The following is a 27,451-nucleotide window of genomic DNA, read 5'->3' as shown; positions in this document are numbered from 1 at the left end:
TTGGTTTTGGTTATCCGGGACCTTGCCTATACCATAAGAAGCCACTAGGAGCGGGATACCCAGGTTATGATAACAATACATATTGTGATAACTTCTATATGGAAGAGCAGAATGTTACGTTGGTGGGTTGGCATTATAAGGAGTTGACAGTGCCTCGAGAAGCTGGTTATTACCCTGCTTGTTGTCCTATAATAAACAGCACTGACACTTCTCTATACATGAATTGTTCAGGGGTAATATTATACACAAATACGGTCCCTTTAGTGAATAAAGAAGATTCAAGCACTTTTGGAATGAACTCCAGATACGCTGCAGTGACATACGAGGGGCCGATATATGCACACCCAGGGTTTTTATTTTTACCTAATGGGAATTATTCAAATTTGTATAATGGTACGGATGATGTTGCTCTTGGAATGGTACTGCCTTGGGGTGTGCCATGTAAATGTGCTAAGCATAGAACACGATGGGTAAAGAGGACCTTAACAAAAGAATTCTGTGAGGGAGTAACAGACACAGAGGTCAATAATTACAGTAACGGAATCACCTTTGGATACATCCTTTCTTCCATTTGTGGTACTTCCATGGCCCAGGGTGTGAAAGCTAGAGAATATTTCGGATGCAAGTTGCATATTCTATCCAACCCTACAGTAGCAGCTTTGCACGACATCACTACTCAGTTAGAAAGTTTGCGAATATATTCAGAAGAGACTAGATATGCAGTGGTTTTAGTTTAGCCACGAGTGGTGGTGTCTGTGCGGTCGTTGGCGATCAGTGTGTGGTCCGGACCACAAATATTACGAAGCATATTATGGGTGTCCTCGAGAATGTTAAGGGAATGGAAAGTGGCAATTGGAGTTGGTCCCTCTTTGGTGGCTGGGGTTGGATTCTTGAGGAAATAATTTATCTTACAGCGGTGTTGGTGCTCTGCTGTATTCCTATACAACGTCTTCCCCTATGTTGTTCATATTGTGCCACCGCACGCGGCTATGAAGACCCAGTCTGATATTGATGATCGATTGAATATAGATGAAGGGATATTTGAGGAGTCATCTCTCCTTGCTCTTTCTTTGCCTGATGTTGAATGTCAAGAATGTCCATATTTACTGTATTCTAAGTTTTTGCCTCTGATGCTTTATTGATTTTTGTCTTGATTGTATCGTTATGCTCATGATTTCATATATACTCACATTGTATTGACTTTGTTTGAAAAGCAAATATTTTTAGCTCATGCTAAAAGGAGGGTCTGTTAGATTAGGTCCATTGCTACGTGTTTAATCCCGTGTATAAGTTAGCATTCGGGACACCATTTGCTTTTCTGTCGTTCATTTTGTAAGCTGATCGAAACCGGCCCTTGCCTATTCCGAGAAATGTCTATTGCTAAGTTTTGTTTCTGCAATAATGAGCAGTTTGTGCCAGCGCATAGCTTTCTAACTAGATAGAGGTTCTCTCCCACTTGTCTGGTACTTTGAATGTAGCACAGGGTGCAACGTCCTTGGACTGGGCCGGCTTGGGTACGATAATAGAGCAGAAACCTTTTTGTTGTGTTCTTCTTTGTTTAGCTGCAGCTGCCTGGAAAATTCCATAATGAGCGTGTTCTTTGCTGACCGTGCTCTGTATAATGTGTCCATATGTGTGATTCCTCAGTTCCCTCTGTACCACTCCTAGAGACTGTGCAGATGGGGCTCCGCTCTGAGTGTATATGAATAAACGATTATTGGCATATATTCTCCACTGACTCTCCGACTCTTCATTTGGTAAGGAAGGCTCAGAGGGGGTCGGTGGGGACCCGAATGACCCTAGACGGGTCTCTTCCTTCACTGTGCCCCAGAGGTGGGCTCCCTGGTACAAAGTAAATCAGCGGGCCCCGGAGTTGAGGTCCCTGGGGCCATTAAAGGCTCAGCGAGGTGGGCCACTCTCCCCCTCTCTTTTCTTTGAAGTGACTGCCCTGGGGATGGGGTCACCAGGACCAGTTTATGGATCAAACAGTGGGTACATACAGCCCCCCTTCACTTTATTGCTGCAAATGGTCCTGGGGGCCTCCTTAGGCTAGGGGGGCATGTGCCCCCTCCACTGTAATTAAAACAGTGTTCCTGGGGGATGGGATTCCCAGTGGCCAAAAATGGATCAAGGAGGGGGGCCATGCTGCCCTCTCCACTTCAGTAATATATGTGGCCCTGAGGGATGAGCTCTCTTCGGGTCCAAAATAGGCTCAGGGAGGGGAGCCCTACATGTGCCCCCTCCCTTTTTAGATATATATAAAAATAATTCAGTCTCCATTTTTTTATCCTTTTTTGGTTGCAATCCCACTGGACTCCAATGGGTGCACAGTAAAGATTGCTGAATTGTGTTGTATTTTGGCCAGGGAGGGGATTCCTCAGGGTCCCCTTCACAGGGCCTAGGATGGCAGGGTATCCCTACCTTTTCCCCTTATGTTATTATTTTTTTATCTTCAGGATAGGGGACTTCAATGGCTGCCAGCAATATTTTTCTCATGTTGCTGGCAAACAATCAAAGAGCACACTCCTGCAGGAGTGTGTCTCCGGTAGGACCGAGGTGGCCCTGGGCCAATCAGAATGCTCATTTCTTTTTAGATTGCGTCCAAGGGACTCTCGTAAGAGCTCCTTAAACCCTGCCATCCAGATATACTAATTTATTTTAACCTTAATTTTTAAAAAAACGACCTAATGGATTTACACCAAATCACAAAAAGCACACTCTGCAAACCAAGATCTAGCTTATTGCTGATTTTGATGTAATTCCGTTCAGAAGTTTTTGCAGTAGCCCTGCCTAAAGAAGTCTATGGAAAATGTATGGGGACATTCTCTTTTTTGACCCCATCTTTTTTTCTTGGCCCCCGCTTGGCTGATTACTCTTTCAACTTTCCAGGAAGAAGCTGAAGTGACTTTGTTTTTTCTGTGAAAGATTTGAGAAAGATTTGTCAAACGGTGCCAAAGTTATTAGCAAACCAAAAGCGGGCATGGTTATGAAAAAGCAGGCCTAACTATAATCACCCAGTGGCGACTGTCACTAGGTAATATATACATATAGATATATAAATATATATATATATACACATATATATATATATATATATATATGTATATTCACGATAATAAACAAAGGTTATAGGGGCGTTTAGTTAGGAAATAGAACTTTAAAAAACGTGGAAATTCACTGGAAAAAAAAGGTTACAGGGGTGTTATAATTGGACTTGGATCTCACACACACAAAACCATAGAAATTTAGCAGTTATAGGTACCTGAGCTAAGTATAACATACGCTTCTGCAGTGCACTGCTTATGACCTCACATATTGCATGACACATGATATGGTCAGTGACATCACTGATGACATCTCAAATTACATCATTGATGGCATCACTGATGTCATCATCCAGTGAGTGTTAACATTTTGTAAACGATTTTGAGACTTAAAGATATTTACCAAACTACTGCATAAGTTAAATTACTATTCTTTCTGTACTACTAATTAGTGATACTATTTGTAACATATGTCATCTGATCTACAATCGTGTAATTAAAGCGGATGTAATATTTCTCAGGCTCTACACTGTCACAGGTCTCCTGATGATGTATGTGTATGGTAGTGCTTTGCGACTGTCTAAGCTGTTCATTGAGACGTCGCTCCACAGTGATGGCTGAGTATAGTTCTGTTTTGCCACATATTGACCAGTTTCCTTAGACCCCTGCCCTTCACCATGAATGACTGTAGTATACATCACTATAACTTCATCTGTTCACTAAGACCTTTCTCCTGTGTGATGACTCCGTGTCATAGACATCTACAACACACTGACCTCCCTGCTCATACCTTTCTCCAGGATGAAGGATGATTTTACTGGTGGCTTGTGACGTAGGCCCTTATGCATCAACACATTTCCCCATATACACAGAATGGGTAGTATCTTTTGATACATCAGGCCCATAGTGCCTTGTCCACTGAGACCTCTGTTCTGGTTGTGTGTTGTTGTGTTATGTGTAAAACTGACATATCCATTAAAACCTCTTTCCATGCTGGCGAATGGTGGTGTTCTGGTTTCCGATAGAGTTACCTGTATGCTTTGATTTGTTACTTTGCTGATTAGCTATCAGAGCAATGAAGTTTAAGAGGCCGGATTTTCCACAAACGACTCTCTCCTGAGTAATAGCTGAGTGTAGTAGTTGTTGAGCAAACAGCGAGCCCTGTGATGTATGTCAGTCATCCTTCTTTATTCATTATTTAAAAAAAGATTTAATGGTATTTTAGTAAAGATATTGAAGTTTACATTGGTGGATTATGTCATCAGTGATGTCATTTGATATGTCATCAGTGATTTCACCAGTGATGTCACTGACCATGTCAGTATGAGTGATGTAATATGTGAGGTCATAAGCAGTGCATTGAGTGGGCATAAGTTAATGTTAGCTCAGGTAACTATAACTGCTGACTTTCTGTATGTAATATCTGAGCCTAACCATAATGTCCCTGTAACCTTTGTTTTTTAATGCTATTTCCTAAATATAATGTTACTGTAGCCTTTGTTTTTTTCAGTGAATTTCTACATTTAAAAAAATTAATTTCTAACTATGACGTGTCTGTAACCTTTGTTTTTCAGTGAATTTCACTGATTTTTATATACATTTTACTAAAATTCCACCTATAAATGTAATCTAGTAATACTAATTTTTACAACTATATAAATACATTTTATTTTCACAATTATTATTATGATACATTTTTAAAGTAAAAAAATCACAATTCAGGGTAATCTGTGTATGTGTATATGTGTGTGTGTAAGAGGTGTTCTGGATTTGTGAATGACGTTAGAGTGGCTGTATGGGTCTGTGAGTAGGTGTGTGAGTGGCTTTATGTGTCTGTGAATGGGTGTGTGAGTGTCTGTATGGGTCGGTGAATGGGTGTTTGAGTGGCTGTATGGGTCTGTGAGTGGGTGTGTGAGTGACTGTAGTGGTTCAGTCAAGTCAAAATACTTAATTTCTTAGAAATACATTCTTACAGAAATATTGCTCATTACTCAATGCATAAATATAAACAATCACGAGGATCATAAAATCATTAGTGCGCAGCACACATTTCAATCAATTCAGCCAACACATGTCTTCGGCTTGTGAGGATATAACAATATGAGCATTTAAAATTTCTCCACACTAAAACCCAATAGATGATCAGCAGCCCAAAGTTGCACATATATTAAAAACATTTTAAAAAGAAAGAGAGTGACAGATTACTAAGAAGCGTGCGGCTCGCATCGCCCAAGTAAAACATTATAAAGTGTAGTGCGCGTAGCAACTTAGCGCAATCACAAGGGACCATGGGCCATATGTATCAAATAACAGTTTTGCGATTCTCAAATAGCGATTTTTAGGGAATCGCTATTTGAGAATCGCAAAACTGTATGTTTGTAGGATTAGCCAATATTTTTTAAAATCCTACATATTCCTTAATTGCGAATCGCAAATTGCGATTCGCAATTAAGGAATACCTCCCCATTCATTCCTATGGGCCTAGAGGCCCATAGGAATGAATGGGAAGACATTCTCAATTTGCGATTCTCAATTAGAGAATCGCAAATTATGGCCAAATTGCACATTTTCTGTGCCTCGTACATTGCATTTAAGGAATCGCAATTTGCGATTCCTTAAATGCAATCGCAAAATAGGGAATCGCTATTTTGCAATTCCTTATTTTGCGAGGCTGTTACATACCACTTAGCTAAATTACGATCGCAAACGCCGAAATTCTGCGAATTTCGACGTTTGCGATCGCATTTTTGTTTGATACATATGCCCCTTTCTTAATAAACCTTACTGGAAAGGTCAAATTTGCCATCTCCAGCCCCAACCTTGTCAGGGCATCCTCTTAATACGGTCAGCAACTGCTTACCAGTTAGAGGCCCAACACTACCAACCTGAGGGGAGGGCCAACATTGGGGGTCATCATGATGTCAGGCAGACCACCACTGACAGGCCGTCGGTGTAGGTCCGTCCGAGATTCTGGGAATCGGTCTGACAGCCGGATTACAATGTCGACGGTAGGGACACAGGGGTTTGGGGGTAGAACCACTGCCTCCAACAGAATCAAAGATCCCGTCTGGACGGCAGTCAGATTTCTAACCCTACAATGGGGCGGTGCCTGCGCAGGCAGTGCTGTAGGGATTAGGATATCTCTTTCCGCTGCCTTTATATGGCGGTCCCACCTCCATCAACAGGCAGCCAGGAAGGGACTTTGGGGGCCCCTAGCAGGGCCCCCATCCCCTGCAGGCCACTGCTAAGTGGCCTGGGGGAACATGTATTGCCCCCCATACACCACATGGTGCCTGGCACACGGTGCATGGATTTGCGCAAACAGTCTTTTTACCACTACGGCTTGTGCTGTGGCCCTTTTCCTGGGCGCAGGACAAGCCACAGTTTACGACCGCCTACATGGCGTCTGATCGTTATATGGTGGGTGAGACCATCCACTTGGCGGGCGGTCTCATTCCCGCTGCGATGGCGGTCGGTCATACCACCGACTACCATCGTAATTGGGCCCCTGAAACTTAAAAACACTCAGAGGAGGGAAGCCTAGCATGGGGTGTTGTGATTTCACACAGGTATTGACCAGTAGCAATGGCTTCATTCTGGTCTCTGAGGCCACATATCAAGTTTAAACCCATTTCTCTTGACCGCATCCCATACTTTTTAAAAACAGACCAGAGAATCATCTTCCTTTCCTTAAACAAGAATACGCAGTCCATCAATAGGCGTCTCACTGACTATTTCCAACCCCACTTGAGGGGCATTGACCAGGGTTCTTGTCTATTTCAGCCCCAATATTCACCAACCAGGGTCAATTCCCTACCTCAGCAGCAGAATTTTATTTTGCAAAAACGTATCTGTGATTTTATATGAGTCTGGGAAGAGGTCCATACTTTCCTGGGAAACTAGGAAGGGGGCCACTGAACTTTTGACCTTGAGATGCCTAAGGTCCCTCCTCCAGCTTCTTTCGATAGCACATTGCCGGAGGGTGCTCTGTACTTGACAAATTTGGGCTGCTTCGCCTCCTTCAAGGCGCATGTCGGGGGCTCCCAGGTGCTTTAACATTATAGTTACAGGGTTCCTCTTACTGGGAGAAATGATAATATCGCAGGTAAAATTAGCACCGACAGTTTATCACCAGGGACCCCATTTTTTATCAAAAAATAAAAGCTTAAGGCTCTAGCATCTGCCAGCGCGCTCCAGGCGATGGTTCTCCACTCCTGCCTTACAGCTCGGATCATCACATGTTTAGGTAAATCAAGTAGAAATGTCAAGGAATTCCCCTCTATGCCTTCCCGTGGGACCTGCCCATGCATCGCCAGCACCTGGCTGGATTAATTTGCCTGTATGACTTTACTTAGAGGATCCAAGGTTTAGCTGCCATATTTACGATCAAACCTTTTCAGGCCATTCACTTCTGCTGATTGTATAAGTCTCCGGGAACCCATATGTTTATCCCACCTCAAATCATCTGAGAAGATCCTGCCAAGATGTTACAGTCTCTGACCTGCTCCATTCGCTTGTTACCTAAGAACAAGGACATTTATTTATCTTTCTAGAGAAAAACAAAGTTTTTGACTCGTGAACATTTATTGTTAGTTTATTTTCAAGCCAATAAGAATTTAGGGCATTTAATTTTTGTTGGAGCCCTATAGGAGTGAGATCCATCGCCACCAGATCATCGGCGTACATAAGGCAGCTGATATGCCAACCCCAATCTTTGTAGAGTAACTATGCTTGCAACTTAACGTTTGAGGGGGTCTGCAAGGAACAGACTAAACAGCAGGGGTGCTAAGACACACCCTGCCGCAAGCCGTTCTCTGCCGGGATATTACTTGACAGGCTACCTAGCCCATCCAGGTCGACTTGGACCCAATTGTCACTATAAATCTTCATCACATGGTCTAACCGGGCTCCAGATAGATTCCACTGCAGGAGTTTTTGCCAAAGTGTACCTCTGTCCATCCTGTCGAATGCCGCTCTGAAGTCGGCGAAGCAGCAGCAAAGGCCACCTATGGACACCATGGACTTCCCTGCGACTCCCCACAGTGTGAGACCGTGGTCCATTGTTGAGTGCTTTGGGGTGAAACTTCCTTGCTCCACATGGATCAGTCCAGTGTCAAAGGCCCAGGCAGCTAGGTATTTTAATAATGTTTATACAAGGAGCTCAGAGGGAATATCGAGGAGGGAAGTCAGATGATAGTTAGCGGGCTGATCCATTTTGCCTTTTTCATGTATGGGTCTGTGAGTGGGTGTTTGGGTGATTTTGTGGGTGTGTGAAAGATTTTGTGGTTGTTTGAGTAGGTGTGAGAGTGGCTGTATGGGTCTGTGAGTGGATGTGTGAGTGGCTGTATGGGTTTGTGAGTGGATGTGTGAGTGGCTGTATGGGTCTGTGAGTGGATGTGTGAGTGGCTGTATGGGTCACCGGCTGGGGACAGACTTTTGATCTGTTTGGAAACAGATTGTAAGTAAATACATCTTTTGGCTTTTTCACCCCTAAATTTTAGGATTGATGCTGCTGGTTTTTCGACTCTGAGAGTGCACTGAGGCCGCGCGCTCACCAGACCTCAGTGGCAGTGCTCTGTCCCGGTACAAATTGCATGTCACATTAGATACACCCAATTAGCAAGGGCTGATTTACCTGTAAGTCCGTAGTATATTGTTTTGTATTGCAGTGTACTTGTATTTATATAGCGCTTACTACTCCTGACGAGGCCTCGAAGCGCTGTTTCGGCGAGTAGCACGCTACTCCAGGACCCATAAAGTATTAGTGTTGAATTAGTATAGTGAAATATGAGAGTAATTATCCCCTTCGATGCGTGTGACGGAGCGGTTCCGTCATGCGCGTCGGTCGCGCTGTGCGGATGACGGAACTGCTCCGTCACGGCCCCGCCCGCGCACGAACCCTTCAGCACAGCGCGGTAATCCGCGCCGCGCTGAAGGGGTTAAAGTGGTGGATAGGTTAGTCAGTTATTTGGATTCGGAAGGATAGAAGAGAAAAAAAGGTTTGTATTTATATAGCGCTTGTTACCCCTGATGGGGTGTTGAAGCACGCTACTCCGGAACCCATAAAGGATTAGTGGTGAATTAATATGGTGAAATATGAAAATAATTTCAGTGGTGGATATTAGTCAGTTATTTGGAGTGAGAAGGATAGCGAAGGGATAGAAGAGGGAGAAAGGTTTGCATTCATATAGCGCTTGTTACCCCTGATGAGGTGTTGAAGCCTTTCTGGCGATTAGAACGCTACTCTGGAACCCATATAGGATTAGTTTTGAAAATTTGTATAGTGAAATATGAAGTAATCTGAGTGGTGGATATGTTAGTCAGTTATTTGGATTGAGAAGGATTGGGGAGGGGTAGAAAAGGAAAAGGTTTGCATTTATATAGCGCTTGTAACTCTGATGGGGTGTTGAAGCGCTTTATTGGCGAGTAGCACACTACTCCGGAACCCATAAAGGATTCATGTTGAAAATGAGTATAGTGAAATTGAAGGTAGCTTGAGTGGTGGATGTGTTTTTGAGTTGGATAGAGAAAGGTAGTGCAGGGATAGAAGAGGTGAAAAGGTTTGCATTTATATAATGCTTGCTTACCTCTGATGAGGTGTTGAAGCGCTTCTTTTGCGAGTAGCACCCAGACAGGATTAGTGGTGAATTAGTATAGTGGAATATGAAATTTGAGAGGTGAACATGTTAGTCTGTTATTTTGATTGAAAAGGATAGTGGAGGGACAGAAGAGTGAAGGATTTTGATTTTTTGGGAGGTCAGAGCAGTAGGAGGAGGCTTTTGGATGAGTAAAAAGAGGTTGTGGAGGGGAAGAGTCAGAGGAAAGAGTTTAGAAAGGTTTATTTTGGGGTTCGTTATAGTAAAAGAGGTGTCAGATGATGCAGAGGGGTAGAGTAGGAGAGAGTCTAGAAAGGTTTTTTGGGGGTCATAGTAGTGGTGTGGGGTTTGGGTTCAATGAGAGAGTGGATGTAGAAGATATATTGAGAGAAGTATAGGGTGAGAGATAGGGTAGTGCATTGGATATGCTGAATTAGAAGAAAGTGATAAATATATAGATCCAAAAGTACATTTAAAGTATATAGGTGCATAAAGGAGGTAGGTATATGTAGATTAAAGACATTGATAGAGGCACAGGATGAGAAATAGGGGAGTGCATTGGAAATGCTTTTTCAGGAGAAAAGTAACAGACACACAGATCCAAGTACACGGAAGGTACATAGATGCGCAATGGAAGAAGTACATGTCGACCAGAGATGCACCAGATAAACTCCGGTTTTCAAGTGTTATTGTATTTTATTTATTTTTTTACATGATTATTCTACATGTTTGTAGAAAGCAATACACAAAGATAGGTGCATATCTATCATAAAAACAAATGCTTATATACAGAGGGATATGATACCCAGGCATGTAAGGCAGAGTGTCCACTCCGGGCAGAAGCACGGTTTGTGCCACCCTGTGTGCGTCAAAGCACAGAACTGCTCTCAGTCTGCCACTGCAGACTGGAGCGACAGTGTTTCCACTGCCAGTTCCACTTTGCCACTCCCACCAATGCCAAAGCCATCCTACCCCATGACAACATATATTTATAAGTCTGCTCTAAAATAGGAATGTATGACGGTACCACGCATGCGTTTCAATGCACATGCCTTTACCACGCATAGCCTTTACAACAAATGTCATTGTTAAGGCATGCATGGTTAAGGCCTATGCGTGGTAAGGGTTTTCGGTCCCTGTCGCCCTTCCTTAGCCCCCAGCCCTTGTTTAAATACCCAACCCCTGCCCTGAACCCTAAAAGTATATACCAGCACGACTCCAGCCCCCGGCACTTTTTAAATATACCCAACCCCTGCCTTGATCCCTAAAACTAGACCCCAGCATGACTCCCCCGCCCCCCCTCCCCTCCTCCCCCTTTTTTAAAAATATCCGACCTAAAACCGAACACACGTCCCCAAAAAAAACCCCAAAAAAAACCAATCCAGTATAAAGCCCTAAATCTGTACCCCCTGCCCCAAGGCCAATCCCCCTTATCTCTACAGGATAACGATGCAGCTCTTCAGAGGCGCGGTGTGGCACAGGTCAACAAGAGGAAGCGGAAGGGTATCACCATTTCCTCTAACAATGCCGAAAGCCTTGACCACGCCGACTCCTTAATCACCGTTACCAGCATATGCCCTTACCACCAGTGCAAGGTACATGCCTTTCCCATTCATATATTTACAATGTTAACTCATTGTAAAGGCATGCATGGTAAATGCATATGCGTTTTAAAACAATGCGTGGTAATGTCTACGCATGGTTACAGTGCATGCGCTGTAATGCATGCGTGAGAAACAAACAGAGCATCCTTTGAGCATCCTTTGCCTGCATCTCTCAGCATCTGGACCACTCCGTTAATTTCTATAGCAGTTGACTTGTAAAATTTGAATCTTGCTTTAAAAAGGTTCTGGTGCCCAGGTAACAGTCCAAAGTGTTGTCTCTGGCCCCCCAGATCCCTGTCCTGCCAGAAGTGGTCACCCAACAGGTGCCGTAGTAGCCGAAGTAACTGTTTCAAACATTTCAAAAGTCTCGGTTGATTTTGTTTATCAAGGTCTCTCGAAATTCATAGAAAAATAATATTTTTTTATAAATTGCTTTCTTTTGTATGTTGTGACTTCCCTATTTCATTGTTTTGTGCTGTTAAATGCTTTACACACAGTTCGTTTCTAAGCGTTACTGCTCACAGCCACAGCTACCCAGGGTTGAGCTTAAGGTTGAGTAAACAAGCCTGACTGGACCCAAAACGGGTATTTGTGAATGTACTGCACGATAAGGCCCCACAATCATATCATATAGTATACCCAAACCCTCACACACATCCAAATATTGTTCCTGCCCAGAGGGAGCAGTGTTAGTTGCTGCTCCCACTCAGCGGGAGCAATGCCGGCTCCTTCTGCATGCGGGGAACTGGATGGAGTCGCAGGGGCCTTGGGGCTGCCCCTGTGGCCCTCACAAGTATATAGTGGTGTATGAGCACCCAGCGCACCCACCTTTGACATTGCGGGTTCGATTTATGGGGTCCCGAAAAGGCTGTGTGCCCCCTTTCCCATTTTGAATTATTTTGGCTCCAGGGGTGAGCTCCATGTAGCCTGTAGATGCTCGGGAGGGAGGCTGCGTGCCCCCAAACTCCCCATTTTGAAAAATTGTGGTCGAGGGAGATGGGGTCCCCAGGGCCAAACAAGGGTTGGGAGGGAAGCCACGTGGCCCCCCTCCCCTTTAATAAAAAAAAACAGGGCCCTTGCTGATGGGGGTCCTATGGGCTATGGGGCTCAGAGAGGGGGGCTTTGCGGCCCCCCGCCCTTTTGTTAAAAAATAGGCACTGGGGGATCGGGGCCCCAGGGCCTCAAAAGGATCAGGAAGAGCGGCCACCCTTCCAATTAATTTTTAAAAAAGGGCCCTGGGAAATGGGGCCCCCAGGGCCCAACAGGGCTCACCCACCAGCCCATTCTTTAAAACAAATGCCCTAGGAGATGGATCCCCAGGGCCTAAGAAGGCACGGGGAGGGGGGTCGCGCAGCCCCCCTCCCCTTTAATTAAAATAAATTGTCCCAGGGGATGGGTTTCCCAGTACCTAAAAAGGATCGGGGAGGGGGCCCTGTGGGATGGGTTTTAGCCTAATAAGGCTTGGGGAAGAGGGGACACAGCCCAACTCCCCTATAATTAAAAAAAATGGCCCTGGGGAATGGGGTCCTCAGGGTCTAATAAGGCTCGGGAGGTGGGCCACACGGCCCCCTCCCCTTTAATTAAAAAAAAACCCTGGGGATGGGGTCCCCTGGGCCTAACAAGGGTCGGCGAGGGGATCCACGCACCCTACCTCCCCTTTAATTAAAAAACACAGCTCTGGGCCAAGGGTTCCCCTGGGCCTAATAAGGGTCAGGGAGGGGAACTACGTGCCCACCTTCCCTTTTCTAAAAACAAATGGCCCTTAGGGGTGGGGTCCCCGGGGCCTAATAAGGCTTTGGGAGGAGGGGCCAAGAGGCCCACCTCCCCTTTAATTTAAAAACAATGGCCCTGGGACGGCCTTATAAGGCTCAGGGAGGTGAGCCACACTGCCCCCTCCTCATTAATTAAAAAGAAACAGCCCAGGGTATGAGGTGCCCAAGGCCTAATAAGACTCAGAGAGGGGGAGCCATGTGGCCCCCATCCCCTTTCATAAGAAAAATTCCCCGGATTATGGGGTCCCAGGGGCTTATAAGGCTCAGGGAGAGGGGCCACTTGCCCCCCCCCCTTTAAGAAAAAGACTTAGGGGATGTGGTCCCCAGGGCCTAAAAAGGCTCAAGGATGGGGGCACTTGGCCCCCCTCCCCTTAAAAGAATGATACCTAGGGGATGGGGTTCCTATCTCTGTGAGGGGGGCCATGGAATCCTCCCCTTTAAAACACATTAGGTCCCGTGGCCAACCCACCTGCCGGGTTGGCCTTCCGTATGGTAATAAAATATGACTTCACATTAAAAAAACCTCTAGAAATTAATTGAAAAAAACAAAAGTTAAAGTAAAGTTATAGTTAAGTAAATTTGTCAGTGACAGTCTTGTTTTGAACTTAAAAAATCACAGAAATTCACCAGTTACCTTGAGCCCTCGCCATGCACTGCTTATGAGCTCACACATTACATCTCTCATGACATGTTCTATGGCATCATTTATGACTTCACTGATGACAACTCCCATTACATCATTGATGACATCACTGAAGACATCACTGATGACATCATCCAAGTTTCATTTTTACACATTGCTTATAAACGTACATAGCATTAGAGCTCTGAAAGTAAATGCAGATTAGCTCAGAATACACGAAGCATCTTTACTGCTGTCCTACAAACAACCCCCAGAGGTGAAGCAAGCTTGTGTTATGTGCAACATTGACCCAGTGGCAAACCCAGGCACCAAGTATGTGAAATGTGCTGAGTGCAGCTGCCCACTGGAGTCAAAGGACCGGGTGCATCTGTCCCCTCTCTCCTTCCTCTCTCAGCCCCTCCTGGGCTCTGCCTCCATCTTACTTTGTCTTTTTAGAACCACAAGTGCAAGTTGTTCACAAGCGGTGCAGGCACTGGTAAGCCTGAACTACTTTCAGAGTTTGTTCTGATCTGTCCTAGAGCAGAGGTGAATTTGAATATATGGAAGGTGGGGGCCTGCAAAAAACACATTCAAAACAAACACTGCTCTGTGCAAGTCTTGAAATTAAATGTAAATGTCCAGAACAATCTATATTTTAATTCAAAAATCAAATGTTAGTTTAGAAAGTTAAAAGGTAAATTTCTCTCACCTCTGTGGAGACACAGGGTCTCTCTCAGATGAGGCTGTAAATCTCTCCATGGAGAGGAATCTTCTGTTCCAGGCTCATTCCTCACCCTGGGGCAGCTCTGTCCAGGGAGACGTCCTTGTCTGTCATGAAGGGTGTACTGGGAAACTGGTACAGAGAAGGGAGAGACAGGTACAGAGAGATGGAGGGAGGGAGGGAGAGAGAGAGATGGAGGGAGGGAGAGAGAGACATGTCAGAGAGGAGCCAGGGAGGAGGGATAGACAGGTACAGAGAGATGAAGGGAGGGAGGGAAAGAGAGACAAGTACAGCAAGATGGAGGGAGAGAAACGTACAGAGAGATGGAGGGAGGGAGAGAGAGAGAGAGAGAGACAGGTACAGAGAGATGGAGGGAGGGAGAGAGAGACAGGTCAGAGAGGAGCCAGGGAGAAATGAAAGACAGGTACAGAGAGATAGAGGGAGATACAGGTACAGAGAGAGGGGGAGGGAGAGACAGGTACAGAGAGATGGAGGGAGGAAGAGACACGTACAGAGAGATGGAGGGAGGAGGAAGTGACAGGCACAGAGAGATGGAGGGAGGGAGAACAAGAGAGAGACAGATCAGAGAGGAGCCAGGGAGGAGGGAGAGGCAGGTACAGAGAGATGGAGGGAGGGAGAAACAGGTACAGAGAGATGGAGGGAGGGAGAGACAGGTATAGAGATATAGAGGGAGAGAGGAGGGAGAGAAGGGTACATGAAGAGTTAGAGAGAGACAGGTACAGGGAGATAGAGGGAGAGACAGGCACAGAAAGACGGAGGGAGAGACAGGTACAGAGAGATCAAGGGAGGGAGGAGGGAGGAGGGAGAGACAGGTACAGAGAGTTGGAGGGAGGGAGAGACAGGTACAGAGAGATAGAGGGAGAGACAGGTACAGAGAGAGGGGGAGGGAGAGACAGGTACAGAGAGATAGAGGGAGAGACAAGTACAGAGAGACAGAGAGAGGGAGGAGGGAGAGATAGATACAGAGAAATGGAGGGAGGGAGGAGGGAGAGACAGGTACAGAGAGATGGAGGAAGGGAGGAGGGAGAGACAGATACAGAGCGATGGAGGGAGGAAGGAGGGAGAAACAGGTTCAGATAGATAAAGGGAGGAAGGAGAAACAGAAGGAGGGAGAGAAACAGTAATAGAGAAAGAGAGAGGAGAGAGCGTTGACATGTTTGATGGGATCCGAGAGTAACTCCTCTTTGTGGGTCTGGCAGCAGAATATTGTGGAATCAATATAGTCTGACAAAGATATTCTACCTTAAGTATCCAGTGGCGGCTCCTCCGCTAAGGTGGAGGAGCGTTGCCCCACTACCCAAAAGGAAAACTAAAATGATAATAACATATCGTTATTATCATTTTCGTTTTCAGTGACTCGCGGAGCGGGGCTGGCCACGGCAGGGAGAGGAGGGGTTTGCACTCCTTAAGTGAGCAGGACTCTTTGACGAGTCTGGTGAGGAACATGCAAAGGCTCCCTGTCCCCGTCTGAGAGCTGATCCACGGCGCTCAGACCAATCACAACACTGCATTGCAGCCTTATGATTGGCTCAGGGGAGCCTGGGAGCCCAGGTGCTTCCTTCTGCTTCCTGCTGCCGGACCGGAGACAGGTAGAAGAGGACAGAGGAGAGGCGGCGGCCGGCCATCACAGGTAAGTGTTTTTTAAAACTTTTTTTGTCCCCCCTACCCGCCATGCCACCCGGGTCCAGTAGCAGCCGCTACTGTAAGTATCACACATTGGAGTTAGAAAATCAACACTCACAGAGATTCACTTTTTGTAAATTATATTTTAGACACTATATGAAAACCAGGCATTATTTCTGTCAATGACTCTGACACACAACCCTCTGTGTGTTTGTGTGTCTTTGCACAGCCGTAGATAGAAGTGCTGTCCACAGTAACACAAGAGCATCAGAGGTGGTGGAGGTACCACAGACCAGGGGATGAAGGACTGTGAGGGGTGTGAGCTTGAACAGTCCAGTACAATACAGCATGACATGTTAGGAGCATATTTACATGTGAGAGAGAGAGGTGGGAGGGTGTGAGGCAGGGGCGTACCTACCAAGCGTGCAGCAGGTGCAGTGGCACTGGGGCCTGGGGCTGTGAGGGGCCCACTGCACCATAATTGTAGCTGTTTTAGAGCTCTTGGCATCTTTGATCCAACACTGGTATGAGGCACTACTACCCAAGACTAAATCATCTCTGTGTCTACAACCCCCGCCCTCACTTACAGCATCTACACTCCCAGAGTGACGCTCACTAACATGGCTGAACCCTAACACACATGAACATGTCATGTACCACAACATGCAGAAACAAGAGATGAAAGGGTGTTTACCTGGACGGAGGCACAGCGAGGTTTTCAGAAGAGAGCGCGGAGGATTCTGGGAAGACCCTGGACAATCTCCAGCCTCGTCCTGGAGACCAGCAGAGCTCTGCACCCTGGGGCTGTAGAATACTGCTCTCTCCACTGCAGGGGGGAGAACCAGAAGAGAGGGGAGGTGGAGGGGAGAGAGAGAGAGAGAGAGGGTGAGGGAGAAGGAGAGGGTGAGGGAGAGAAAACAAAGAGGAGATATTAAGTGAAGAAGAAAGGGTGAATTTCTTTTCCGGTCCAAACTTCAGGGCCCTACTTTTCTTCCAGTCACAATAACAAAGCCCTTCAGCACTTTACACCCTTGAGTAGAGTAGTAACAGGGTGTTAAACATGTGTAGCTTCAATGCGTTAATAAAACTATGGGGCATATTAACAATGCCCCTGCAGCACTTTTACACCACCAGAGCGTCACTTTTGTGACACTCTGGAGGCGCAGTGTGCCGGCCCATATCTACAAGGCCACGCAAAGCCACCCTGCATGGCTTTTCATCGCCTTGTAAATATGGAGTAAGGCAATGCCCTACTCTGCGCGGAAGGGGTGCTCCATGGGTATTGCGGTGGGTGTTCCCATGCAACACCAATGCTTTTTGACACAGCCTCAGATTTACACTTAGGTGCCGATCACGATCCGGCAAAAACCGGGCACGAACCGTCGGACGGAGCATAATCTCCGTCCGACGCGTACCCGGTCGTCAATTTTTACAAACAAGGAATTACGATTCGCACGGGTACACCATTACCGTACGAATCGTAAAAAAGCCCGACCGACCAAAAAAAACCTACCAATGTGATCCGGAAAAGCGCCGACCTGACGTCGGGACGCTCGCAGCCAGCCATTCACGACCCAGGAATTACGATTCGCACCGACGTCACCCCGCACGGTGAATATTTTGCGGCAGCCAAAAACTGCCGGGAAATCAGGACGACGCGAACAAGGACCACCAGTACGCGACGGACAGACGACGACGCGAACAAGGAGGACCAGTACGCGACGGACACACAGGACGACGCGACCAAGGAGGACCCGTACGCGACAGGACGACGCGATCAAGGAGGACCCGTACGCGACAGGACGACGCGATCAAGGAGTACCAGTATGCGACGGACAGACATGGACCCGAACCTACGAGTCATCCCTGCCCTCATAGCAGTCCACCTCCTCTACAGGTTACGACGCAGGCCTGGACATACCTGACTCCCATGCCCTGGTCACCACGAGGGGGTGGGGGCGTGTCCTGATAAGCCAGCGACCGCCACAATGGAAGTCCGTCACCACGCGAACCGGCAACACAACCAGACAGGTACGTCCCGTACCCACGCCTGAAGAGCGTGGGTACGAGTCGTACCACGCCCACACACACGTCACCCCAACAATGGCGGGACGGATCGTACCCACGTGGCAAAGGCCTGGGTACGGACCGTAAAAGCATCACATAGCGTGGGGACGGATATGTACGGACCCTACCCCCACCCCGTATGCATGGAGTGTACCCCCACCCCAACAGTGTAAGTACGACCCGTACCCCCACCCGCGGACTCACGGACCGTACCCCCACCCCAACAGTGTAAGTACGACCCGTACCCCCACCCGCGTATGCAAGGAGCGTACCCCCCACCCCAACAGTGTAAGTACGACCCGTACCCTCACCCGCGTATGCAAGGAGCGTACCCCCCACCCCAACAGTGTAAGTACGACCCGTACCCCCACCCGGGGACTCACGGACCGTACCCCCACCCCAACAGTGTAAGTACGACCCGTACCCCCACCCGCGTATGCAAGGAGCGTACCCCCCACCCCAACAGTGTAAGTACGACCCGTACCTTCACCCGCGTATGCAAGGAGCGTACCCCCCACCCCAACAGTGTAAGTACGACCCGTACCCCCACCCGCGGACTCACGGACCGTACCCCCACCCTAACAGTGTAAGTACGACCCGTACCCCCACCCGCGTATGCAAGGAGCGTACCCCCCACCCCAACAGTGTAAGTACGACCCGTACCCTCACCCGCGTATGCAAGGAGCATACCCCCCACCCCAACAGTGTAAGTACGACTCGTACCCCCACCCGCGGACTCACGGACCGTACCCCCCATGCCAACAGTGTAAGTACGACTCGAACCCTCACCCGCGTATGCAAGGAGCGTACCCCCCACCCCAACAGTGTAAGTACGACCCGTACCCCCACCCGCGGACTCACGGACCGTACCCCCACCACACCAGTGTAACTAGATTCGTACCCTCACCTCGAATGCATGGAGCGCACCCCCACCGTGTATGTTCCAAGCGTACATATCCAGTAATAGGAGGTGTGTGTGCAGAGTCCACCCAGCAGTGCCCAGAGGCAGGAGGGGTGTGTGCCTATCACTCCCAGCAGTGCCCTGAGACAGGAGGTGTGTGTGCAGAGTCCACCCAGCAGTGCCCAGAGACAGGAGGGGTGTGTGCAGAGTCCTCCCAGCAGTGCCCAGACACAGGAGGGGTGGGTGTGGAGTCCTCCCAGCAGTGCCCAGAGACAGGAGGGGTGGGTGCAGAGTCCTCCCAGCAGTGCCCAGAGACAGGAGGGGTGTGTGCCTATAACTCCCAGCAGTGCCCAGAGACAGGAGGGGTGTGTGCCTATCACTCCCAGCAGTGCCCAGAGACAGGAGGGGTGTGTGCAGAGTCCTCCCAGCAGTGCCCAGAGACAGGAGGGGTGGGTGTGGAGTCCTCCCAGCAGTGCCCAGACACAGGAGGGGTGGGTGCAGAGTCCTCCCAGCAGTGCCCAGAGACAGGAGGGGTGGGTGTGGAGTCCTCCCAGCAGTGCCCAGACACAGGAGGGGTGGGTGCAGAGTCCTCCCAGCAGTGCCCAGACACAGGAGGGGTGGGTGCAGAGTCCTCCCAGCAGTGCCCAGACACAGGAGGGGTGGGTGTGGAGTCCTCCCAGCAGTGCCCAGAGACAGGAGGGGTGGGTGCAGAGTCCTCCCAGCAGTGCCCAGAGACAGGAGGGGTGGGTGTGGAGTCCTCCCAGCAGTGCCCAGACACAGGAGGGGTGGGTGCAGAGTCCTCCCAGCAGTGCCCAGACACAGGAGGGGTGGGTGCCTATCACTCCCAGCAGTGCCCAGAGACAGGAGGGGTGTGTGCCTATCACTCCCAGCAGTGCCCAGAGACAGGAGGTGTGTGTGCAGAGTCCTCCCAGCAGTGCCCAGAGACAGGAGGGGTATAACACATGTGTGTGAGGCCGGAATTACCCACATCCATACTGCCTACAAGGGAACATGTCCCCATGAACTCATGTCAACAGACTCCACACACAAGTACAGTGATCACCAAGGATGCCACGATTGTTGCAGGTGGAGACATGGCCATGCATGCATGGCCAAAGTAGAAGGGCTCCGTCACACACACAGCTCATGTAGACACTGCTCTGCGCTAAACATTGGGAACACCCTGCAGGGAAGAAATCTGGGTACACAGAGGAAGGAATACACCCTGGGACAATTGCACCATGCAGTAACTGCTTACATGACCAAAGGAAGTTAGCCAACACCTTGTGATGGCACACAGATCCCAGGGTCCCCCCAATGAGCAGAACACTACTACATATCCCACACACCCAAACCCTTAAACACCACCCAAAACCATGTAGCAGCCCCACCAACACCAATACCACCATAGCAGTAGTGTGATAATGAAAACAAAATTAAGCTTTATTCAGCATGAGCACAATGTCCGTGGATCGCAGGCAGTTCAATATTCACAAAGCCCATAGGGCAGTCAATGATTCGCAGCTGGATGGGGACACAGTGGGATGCGTGTCCCCTACCTTGCCTGCACAGTCAAATGGCATCGTCTTCCATACTGGTGAGGGCATCAGTGGGGGGGGAAGCACCAGGCACCGCACGGACATCAGGGCAAAGGGGCGGCGTTGTGGGTGCAGGGATGGAGGACTCAACCACAGGGGGTGTGTCATGGCCAAAGGCGGAGGCCAGGATGGCACTACACACCTTAGCAAGGTCCTCCAGGGACTCCCCTGCACCCGAAGGGACCTCAGGCCCCAAGGAGGGGGGGGGTCAGAGGGATGGGTCGCAGCGCCACCGGGGGAGGGTGGAGACAGGGGGGGAGACTCAACCACCCTGACCGAGGACTTCCTTGACCGCTTGCGTGGTGGTGTAACTGTGGGGCTCAGGGACAGAGCGGCCATGAAGGAGTCCTTGGGGGAGATGTGGCCAGGAGAGCTGAGGGGAGGGGATTTGGAGGGAGTGGACTGGGTGGAATGCGGACTCCCACTATGGCTGCGTGTCACACGTTTGCCCCCCGACCCAGTGGGTGTGCCTACCTCACCCTGTGTGTGCGTGTCAGGAGGAGTGCGGTGGACCTTCCCTGCTGGTGTGGTGCCTGTGTCTGTTGATGTGGGTGCATGCCGACGTCTGGGTGTACGTGGGACAGGCATGGGAGTGGGAAGTGTGGATGGGGCAGGGGTAGGTGGGGGGAGGTCGCGCTGCAGGAGACCCACTGCTGCAGTCAGTGTGGAGTCTATGGACCTCAGCAAGTTGCGTTGGTCAGCCTGCGATGAATGAATGCCCTCCAAGAATGCCTCGATGTTGGTGAGGGTTTTCCCGTGGGCATGGAGGACATTAAGGATCGCAGCCTGACCAACCTGCAGTTGCCGCTGGATGTCCACAGACTCAGCATTGGCGGCAGCAGTGGAGACAGGGGCAGGGGGTGCGGTGCCTGGCCGGAAGGAGACATGCGGTGACCGGGCACGCTGGGAAGGGACACGAGCAAGTGGGAGGTGGCTGATGGGAACTGAGGGGGCGGTGCGAGGTGTTGTTCCGCTGTCAGCTGCTGGTGCAGCCACCGCCCACTCGGAGACATCCTCCTCGGACCTGTCAGCTTCGTATTCTGACGTGCCAGTCGACAGGTCCTCGGCCGCACTATCCTCCACCTCTGTCCCACTCGATGTGCCAGCCCCGATGTCACGGCTGGCACTGGTGCTCGGTCCCTCCGCCTTGCCTGTGTCCATGTCTCCCTCTGTGTCCCCCGACGATGCTGTGGGCAGGGTGGAGAGATAGAAATTAATCAGACAGCTGTACACATCAGTCACATGAGTCCAATCGACATAGGTAACACTGCATAGCCTGAAAAGGAAGATCCCTAACATCTACTAAACAAGGTACCGATGTAGGGCATGAAACACACAGTTGGTTGAGCCACCATGCCACTGAAATACCATGGAGAGCATGAGACAATAGCTAAAGACAGGAAACGGAGTCTGACATAGCACCCAGGCCCTGGGGACAATCCAGCACTGCATCTGCACCACACAGCGTTGGCGAAAATACCGATGACCAGGGACCATATCCATGAACTTGAGACACATGCTGCATAGGTAATGCTGAAAAGATGCCCAACATGACTCGGTCACTGCACCTTGCGTGTGTGTCCAGAAACATCACACACTGCCCAGACCCAGCAAGTAGAAATCTGGATTTGACACATAGGCATTGCCCGCCCCAACAAAGCCCTACACGAGGCAAATAGTTGAGACACAGGTGGCACCAACATCTCATAGTCTGGGTGATAAACACAGGGGCAGGCAAAATGCAAGATTGAACGCCAAACAGCCAAGGTGCGCCTGTACAAATAATGAGGTACCAGTGCCCATCCTCAGATGAGTATAACAAGACACACAGGCACTGGCAACTGTGAGTATGAAGAAGGACAATCAGGTCAGGCTGCACAGTGGACACCTGTACAAAATAGCACGTCATATACATGGTGACAGGGGACAATGGCACAGAGCACAACCTACGCTGTAGACACTGAGAGTGTCCACGTTTATGATGACACATACACCACTGAGGAAAAGGTGCCCCAGGGGACAGTAGTGGGCACGCAACTACATGCTACTGAATGGTAATGACTGCAACACACGTCACCATCCCTGCACTATGCGTATCGCACACTCATGCACATCATGTCACAGGCCACTACATAGGACATGCGCGCTGTAAGGCATGACACATGAGAGACCAACTCCCATGTCTGGAGTCAGCATCAGTGCCAACTGACATGGAACCCACATGCAGTGAACTTGACAGTGCACAGGCAAGGTCCCACAACCTGTTACACACCACCCCCACACATGATGCTACAGTCATTGTTCTCGTGGACAAAGCGCCATCCTACATTACCTTGTGAAGGAGTGACTACACACAGACCAGGGAACACATTGCAAGGAGGGGAAGGGTGGCAGGGGCGCAGCGCTATACTGGGGCAAACAGGATCTGCACAGCACCTTTAAACCCTGCCAGTGAATTCATGCTACTGTGCCCTTACAAATGCCGGTGACACACAACAAACACACATGTACCTACCCCCTTCCGGCTGCTGCATCGCCTGTAAGCGCCTCTCCAGGTCTGGAAAGACCACCGGCAGCACACGCCTGTGGAGCTGGCTCAGACGGCGGCGGCCGCCGCGGTTCTTGTGGCTCTCAGGTGAGTCCCCCAGCAGGAGCCGTGCAATCCTCCGTGTCCAGCACCGGATATCCTGCCAGCGTTTCCTCACCTGGGGCAGGCTCCGCCTCCGACCATCCACACCCCTCACGGCACTGACGGCGGTCAGCCAGATCTGCTCCTTGGCAGTGGCGCCTACCTGTGAGGAAGAACAAGTGACACCACATCAATACACCAGCCACATGTCACAGAGAGACATATGAGTACAAATTAGCTGGTTACAACAAGGCATGTCATGCAGTCAACGCATTGCACCTTTGTCATAGGGACATCATCCCCTGGTGAGGGAAAAAGCAGTACGTGCCATAGTGGGTACACAGGTGGAATGATGGCAATGTCACAATCAATGATCAAGGCTCACACTGTGCATCACACCCACCCCTCCTGTCTCAGGGCACTGCTGTTAGTGATAGGCCCCCACCCCTCCTGTCTCAGGGCACTGCTGGGAGGACTCTGCATCCACCCCTCCTGTCTCAGGGCACTGCTGTTAGTGATAGGCACACACCCCTCCTGTCTCAGGGCACTGCTGGGAGACATCAGGCACCCCCCCCCTGGGACCCCCCCGACAGTACATGGCATGTGTGTCACACCAGGACACAATGCCTGAAGTCACAGTCACAACATAGGGACAGTCTGTGCCAGTGGCCTATGCACTCACCTGATACCCTGGTCGCCCATACAGCATGGAGTACTGTGGGAGGATCACATCCAGCAGAGCCATGTTCTCCTCCAGGGTGAATGGCTGTGTCCTCTCCACAGCCCTTGACATGGTTCCAGGGAATCAGTAGCAGCAGCTGGGTCGACGAATGCAAAGATGTGCAGGCAAGTACTCCCTCATGGGACCTGGCTGCCTTATATGTGCCCTTCTGCCCAGTCTCATGCACAAGAGTACAGAGTGATTGGTCACTCACATTTGCATCCTATGTTTCCACCAATCCCTTCAAACCTAGCAGTCTGTGGGTTCTCTATCGGTTTCATTCTCCTGCATGATGTCAGCCCCACAAACACATTGCAACAAAGTAGAAGAATTCCAACTGACTTCTGCTGTGCACCTTCCAGAACAATTTCGAAATTTGAACTTGGTCTCCATGACAACCAGCATGCATGTAGGCCTTAATACTTGTCCCCTATGTAATTTGGAGCATCACACACAGGTACGGTGCGTTTCGGGGCCCTAGGGCACCCCAAATGCATGGCAACGGCCCGTACATGCATGCCTACGTTCACTATCACTATGGGTGTCCTCGCGTATGCGTACCCGTAGTGGTACGGACCGTACACACGCATCTACGCTCACTATCACTATGGGTCTGCACGCGTATGCGTACTCGTAGTGATAGTGAGCGTACAAATGCCTGTACGCTCGCCATCACGATGGGTACACATACGGCAGCACTCCCACAGTGATTTGGGAACATACACAGGCCCTCTTAGCAGCAGTACGGCGTTTTTTACACATCACAGTGGTGATAGGCGACACACAGGTAGGAATAGGGCGGACATACTTGTCCATGGATGGACATACCTGTCCATGGATGGACATACTTGTCCAGGTATGGACATCAAGGCATCGTCTGTGCATTACTACATGTGTGGGGCACAGGTGTGACAGGCTGTGATGTGGAACATGACTCCTGAGTGGAGAAGGCACCAGATGTATGATGAGATGTGTATAGGTGTACTGTGTGACGGTGCAATGTGTGCCAGGCATGCCCTTGACTCCTTTGACATGTGTGCATGTCGTACTGCGCACTTGGGGTGAGCGTCACTGGCATGGCACGGACACCAACACACGGAAGTGTTCCATGATGCCCGGTACAGGGGTTATGACACATGACTTGTCACTACCCACAGTGCACAATGTGACTATGTCATTTATGTGTGCGGGATTTCCATCAGGTTGATGTTGTAGCACCCTCAAAAGCTGCAGCCGTTGCAGCAACCAACATGTGTCTGTGTGTAGATTGTCATTGCACACTGTTCCGCACACCATGCCACATGTGTTATCGGATGTGAGGTGCACATGTATGCATGGGACACGGAGTAGCGTGACAAGGCCATGTCAGCATCCTCACAAGGAATGTGTGGTGAGTCATGACATGTGCACCTTCATGGCAAGGTGTGTGGGCAGGCCTAGTGTAATGTCATGTGACCTGTGGCTCCGGTGTTCCGCTACCAGTCTCTACAATCGGCATCCTACTTCTGCTGATGTGTGGGTGTATGTCACTTCTGTCTTGCGTCGGGCTGTTCACTTGCACTGGGACACAGCTATTCCCATGGCGTGGCATGGGGAGGTTCTCAATCTCCGTGTGTAGCTGGGTTTTGGAAGGAGTGTCACCTTGCATCCATACGTGTCCTGGGCATGTAGCACATACCTGACTCCCTATGTAGCATGTGTGTATTGCCAGATTTACATGTGCTCAGTAGACATGAGTTGTTGTCGTAGTGCACTCACTCTTCCTTGTCACTTCCAAATTACTGCAGAGCGCCGCCTCTTGCCCGAAGAATTCCAGACTTGGCTGCCATGCAGGAGAATGACAGGATCCGGCTCTACCGCTTCACCCAACCGTTGATTCTGGAGCTGACGGCGAGACTGGCACCACACCTGCAACCGCAGCACAGGTATCCTACGGCACTGACACCCCAGCTGAAGGTAATGGCTGCCCTACATTTTCTTGCCACGGGTACCTTCCAAAATACCATAGCTCATGTTGGTGGCATGTCCCAGAGCATGTTCAGCGGTGTGCTGCATGATTTCTTGGAGGCCATGTTGATTCACCTGGATGACTTCATCAAGTTCCCAACCCCTGAACAGATGACTGAGGTCAAGCGTGGATTCTATGCCCTGGGAGGGATGCCCCATGTCATTGGGTCCATAGATGGGACACATGTAGCTTTGGTACCACCACACGCACGGGAGGTGGCGTACCGCAATCGGAAGCACTACCACTCCATCAATGCCCTTGTGGTGTGTCTGTCCAACATGGTGATTTCACATGTCTGTGCTCGTTTTCCAGGATCAGCACACGATGCCTACATCATGAGGCGTAGCGGGATGCCGGATATGATGATACAGCTGCGCAACGAACGGGCATGTGTTGTTGGTGGGTACAGTCTGTCTGTCCTGTATTCTGTATAGCCTACCAGCACGACCGCTTCACCACTTTTAACGATGTCCATGTGCTTCCCATGTAGGGGACGCTGGCTATCCCAACATGCCTTGGCTGCTGACACCTCTCCGCAACCCCATCACGCCGGCCCAGCTCCGCTACAACACCGCCCATGGCCGGACAAGGCGAGTGATAGAGAGGACGTTTGGCATGCTGAAGAGCCGATTCCGGTGCCTCCACAAGACCGGCGGTGCACTCCCTTATGCCCCGGCGAAGGTCTGCAAGATCTTCATGGTCTGCTGCATGCTGCACAACATGGCAGTTGAGAAAGCTGTGCCACTCATCCTGAATCAACATGACGAGGACCATCCACCCGTGGAGGACGAAGGGCTTGGCAATGGGGCTAGTGATGTGGAGGATGTGGAGCCGCAAGAGGACATCCGGACTCGGCTCATACGCGACTTCTTTGCTTAGTGGTGAGTACCAGTGTCTGAGTGTGCACGCATTGGTCCCCGTGTGGCATGCGTTGTGATGTGTGTCTCCACCTGCATGTATGGCACGTGAGTCAGAGGTGTGTGTGGGTGTGTCACTGGAGTGATGGTGGCAGTGATGGTAGTATTTCCCCAGTCACAATGATGACCTAGCATGTTGTCATCCATACATGTGTCGAGTAAATGCACATGCAAGTGGCTGTGTTATTTGTGGCTGACTTCTTGTGTGTCTCTCTTCCCCAGGTACCTGCACATGCCGTTTGCAGGTTGCATTGTTGTGCCACTGCTATTCCTCATGGACATGACATCGTGGGCTGACTCAGCGTTACAGGCACGGACACGTTTGGAAGTCTCCATGGGGTAAGGGATGCATCTGGGGTGTATTGTTTGTGGCAGTTGTTCACGATGTATGCACACTGCCCCTGTCGATGTGTTGTTCCTCTGCAGCCATGTCGCATCCCCATGGGACACGACATGCAGCTGTGTACACCTGAATAGATGGTCTGCCTGGTTGACAGTCATCAGTGATGGGATAGTGGATTGTGATGATGGCATCAATGTGTGTGACACTGCCCTCGGACACATACGGTTAGCATTGGCTTGACATGGTGTGGGACTTCGACATCAG

The 27,451-nt window shown here is 49.6% G+C and overlaps 1 protein-coding gene across 1 annotated transcript in view; it reads right to left on the bottom strand.

Annotated features, from left to right (window-relative positions):
• The window catches only part of LOC146813587 (erythroid membrane-associated protein-like), a 210,081-nt gene that overhangs the window by 66,924 nt on the left and 115,706 nt on the right, over positions 1-27,451 (bottom strand). The window contains exons 3-4 of the mRNA XM_085614778.1: positions 16,698-16,829; positions 14,348-14,491 (exon numbers count right to left, since the gene is read on the bottom strand). Of these exons, the coding sequence (XP_085470904.1) occupies positions 14,348-14,491; positions 16,698-16,829 (276 nt within the window). The remainder of the gene's footprint in view (positions 1-14,347; positions 14,492-16,697; positions 16,830-27,451) is intronic.

Source organism: Triturus cristatus, chromosome 7 (assembly GCF_964204655.1).
Source record: "Triturus cristatus chromosome 7, aTriCri1.1, whole genome shotgun sequence".
NCBI lineage: Eukaryota > Metazoa > Chordata > Amphibia > Caudata > Salamandridae > Triturus > Triturus cristatus.
This window is presented reverse-complemented; position numbering and strand designations above follow the sequence as displayed.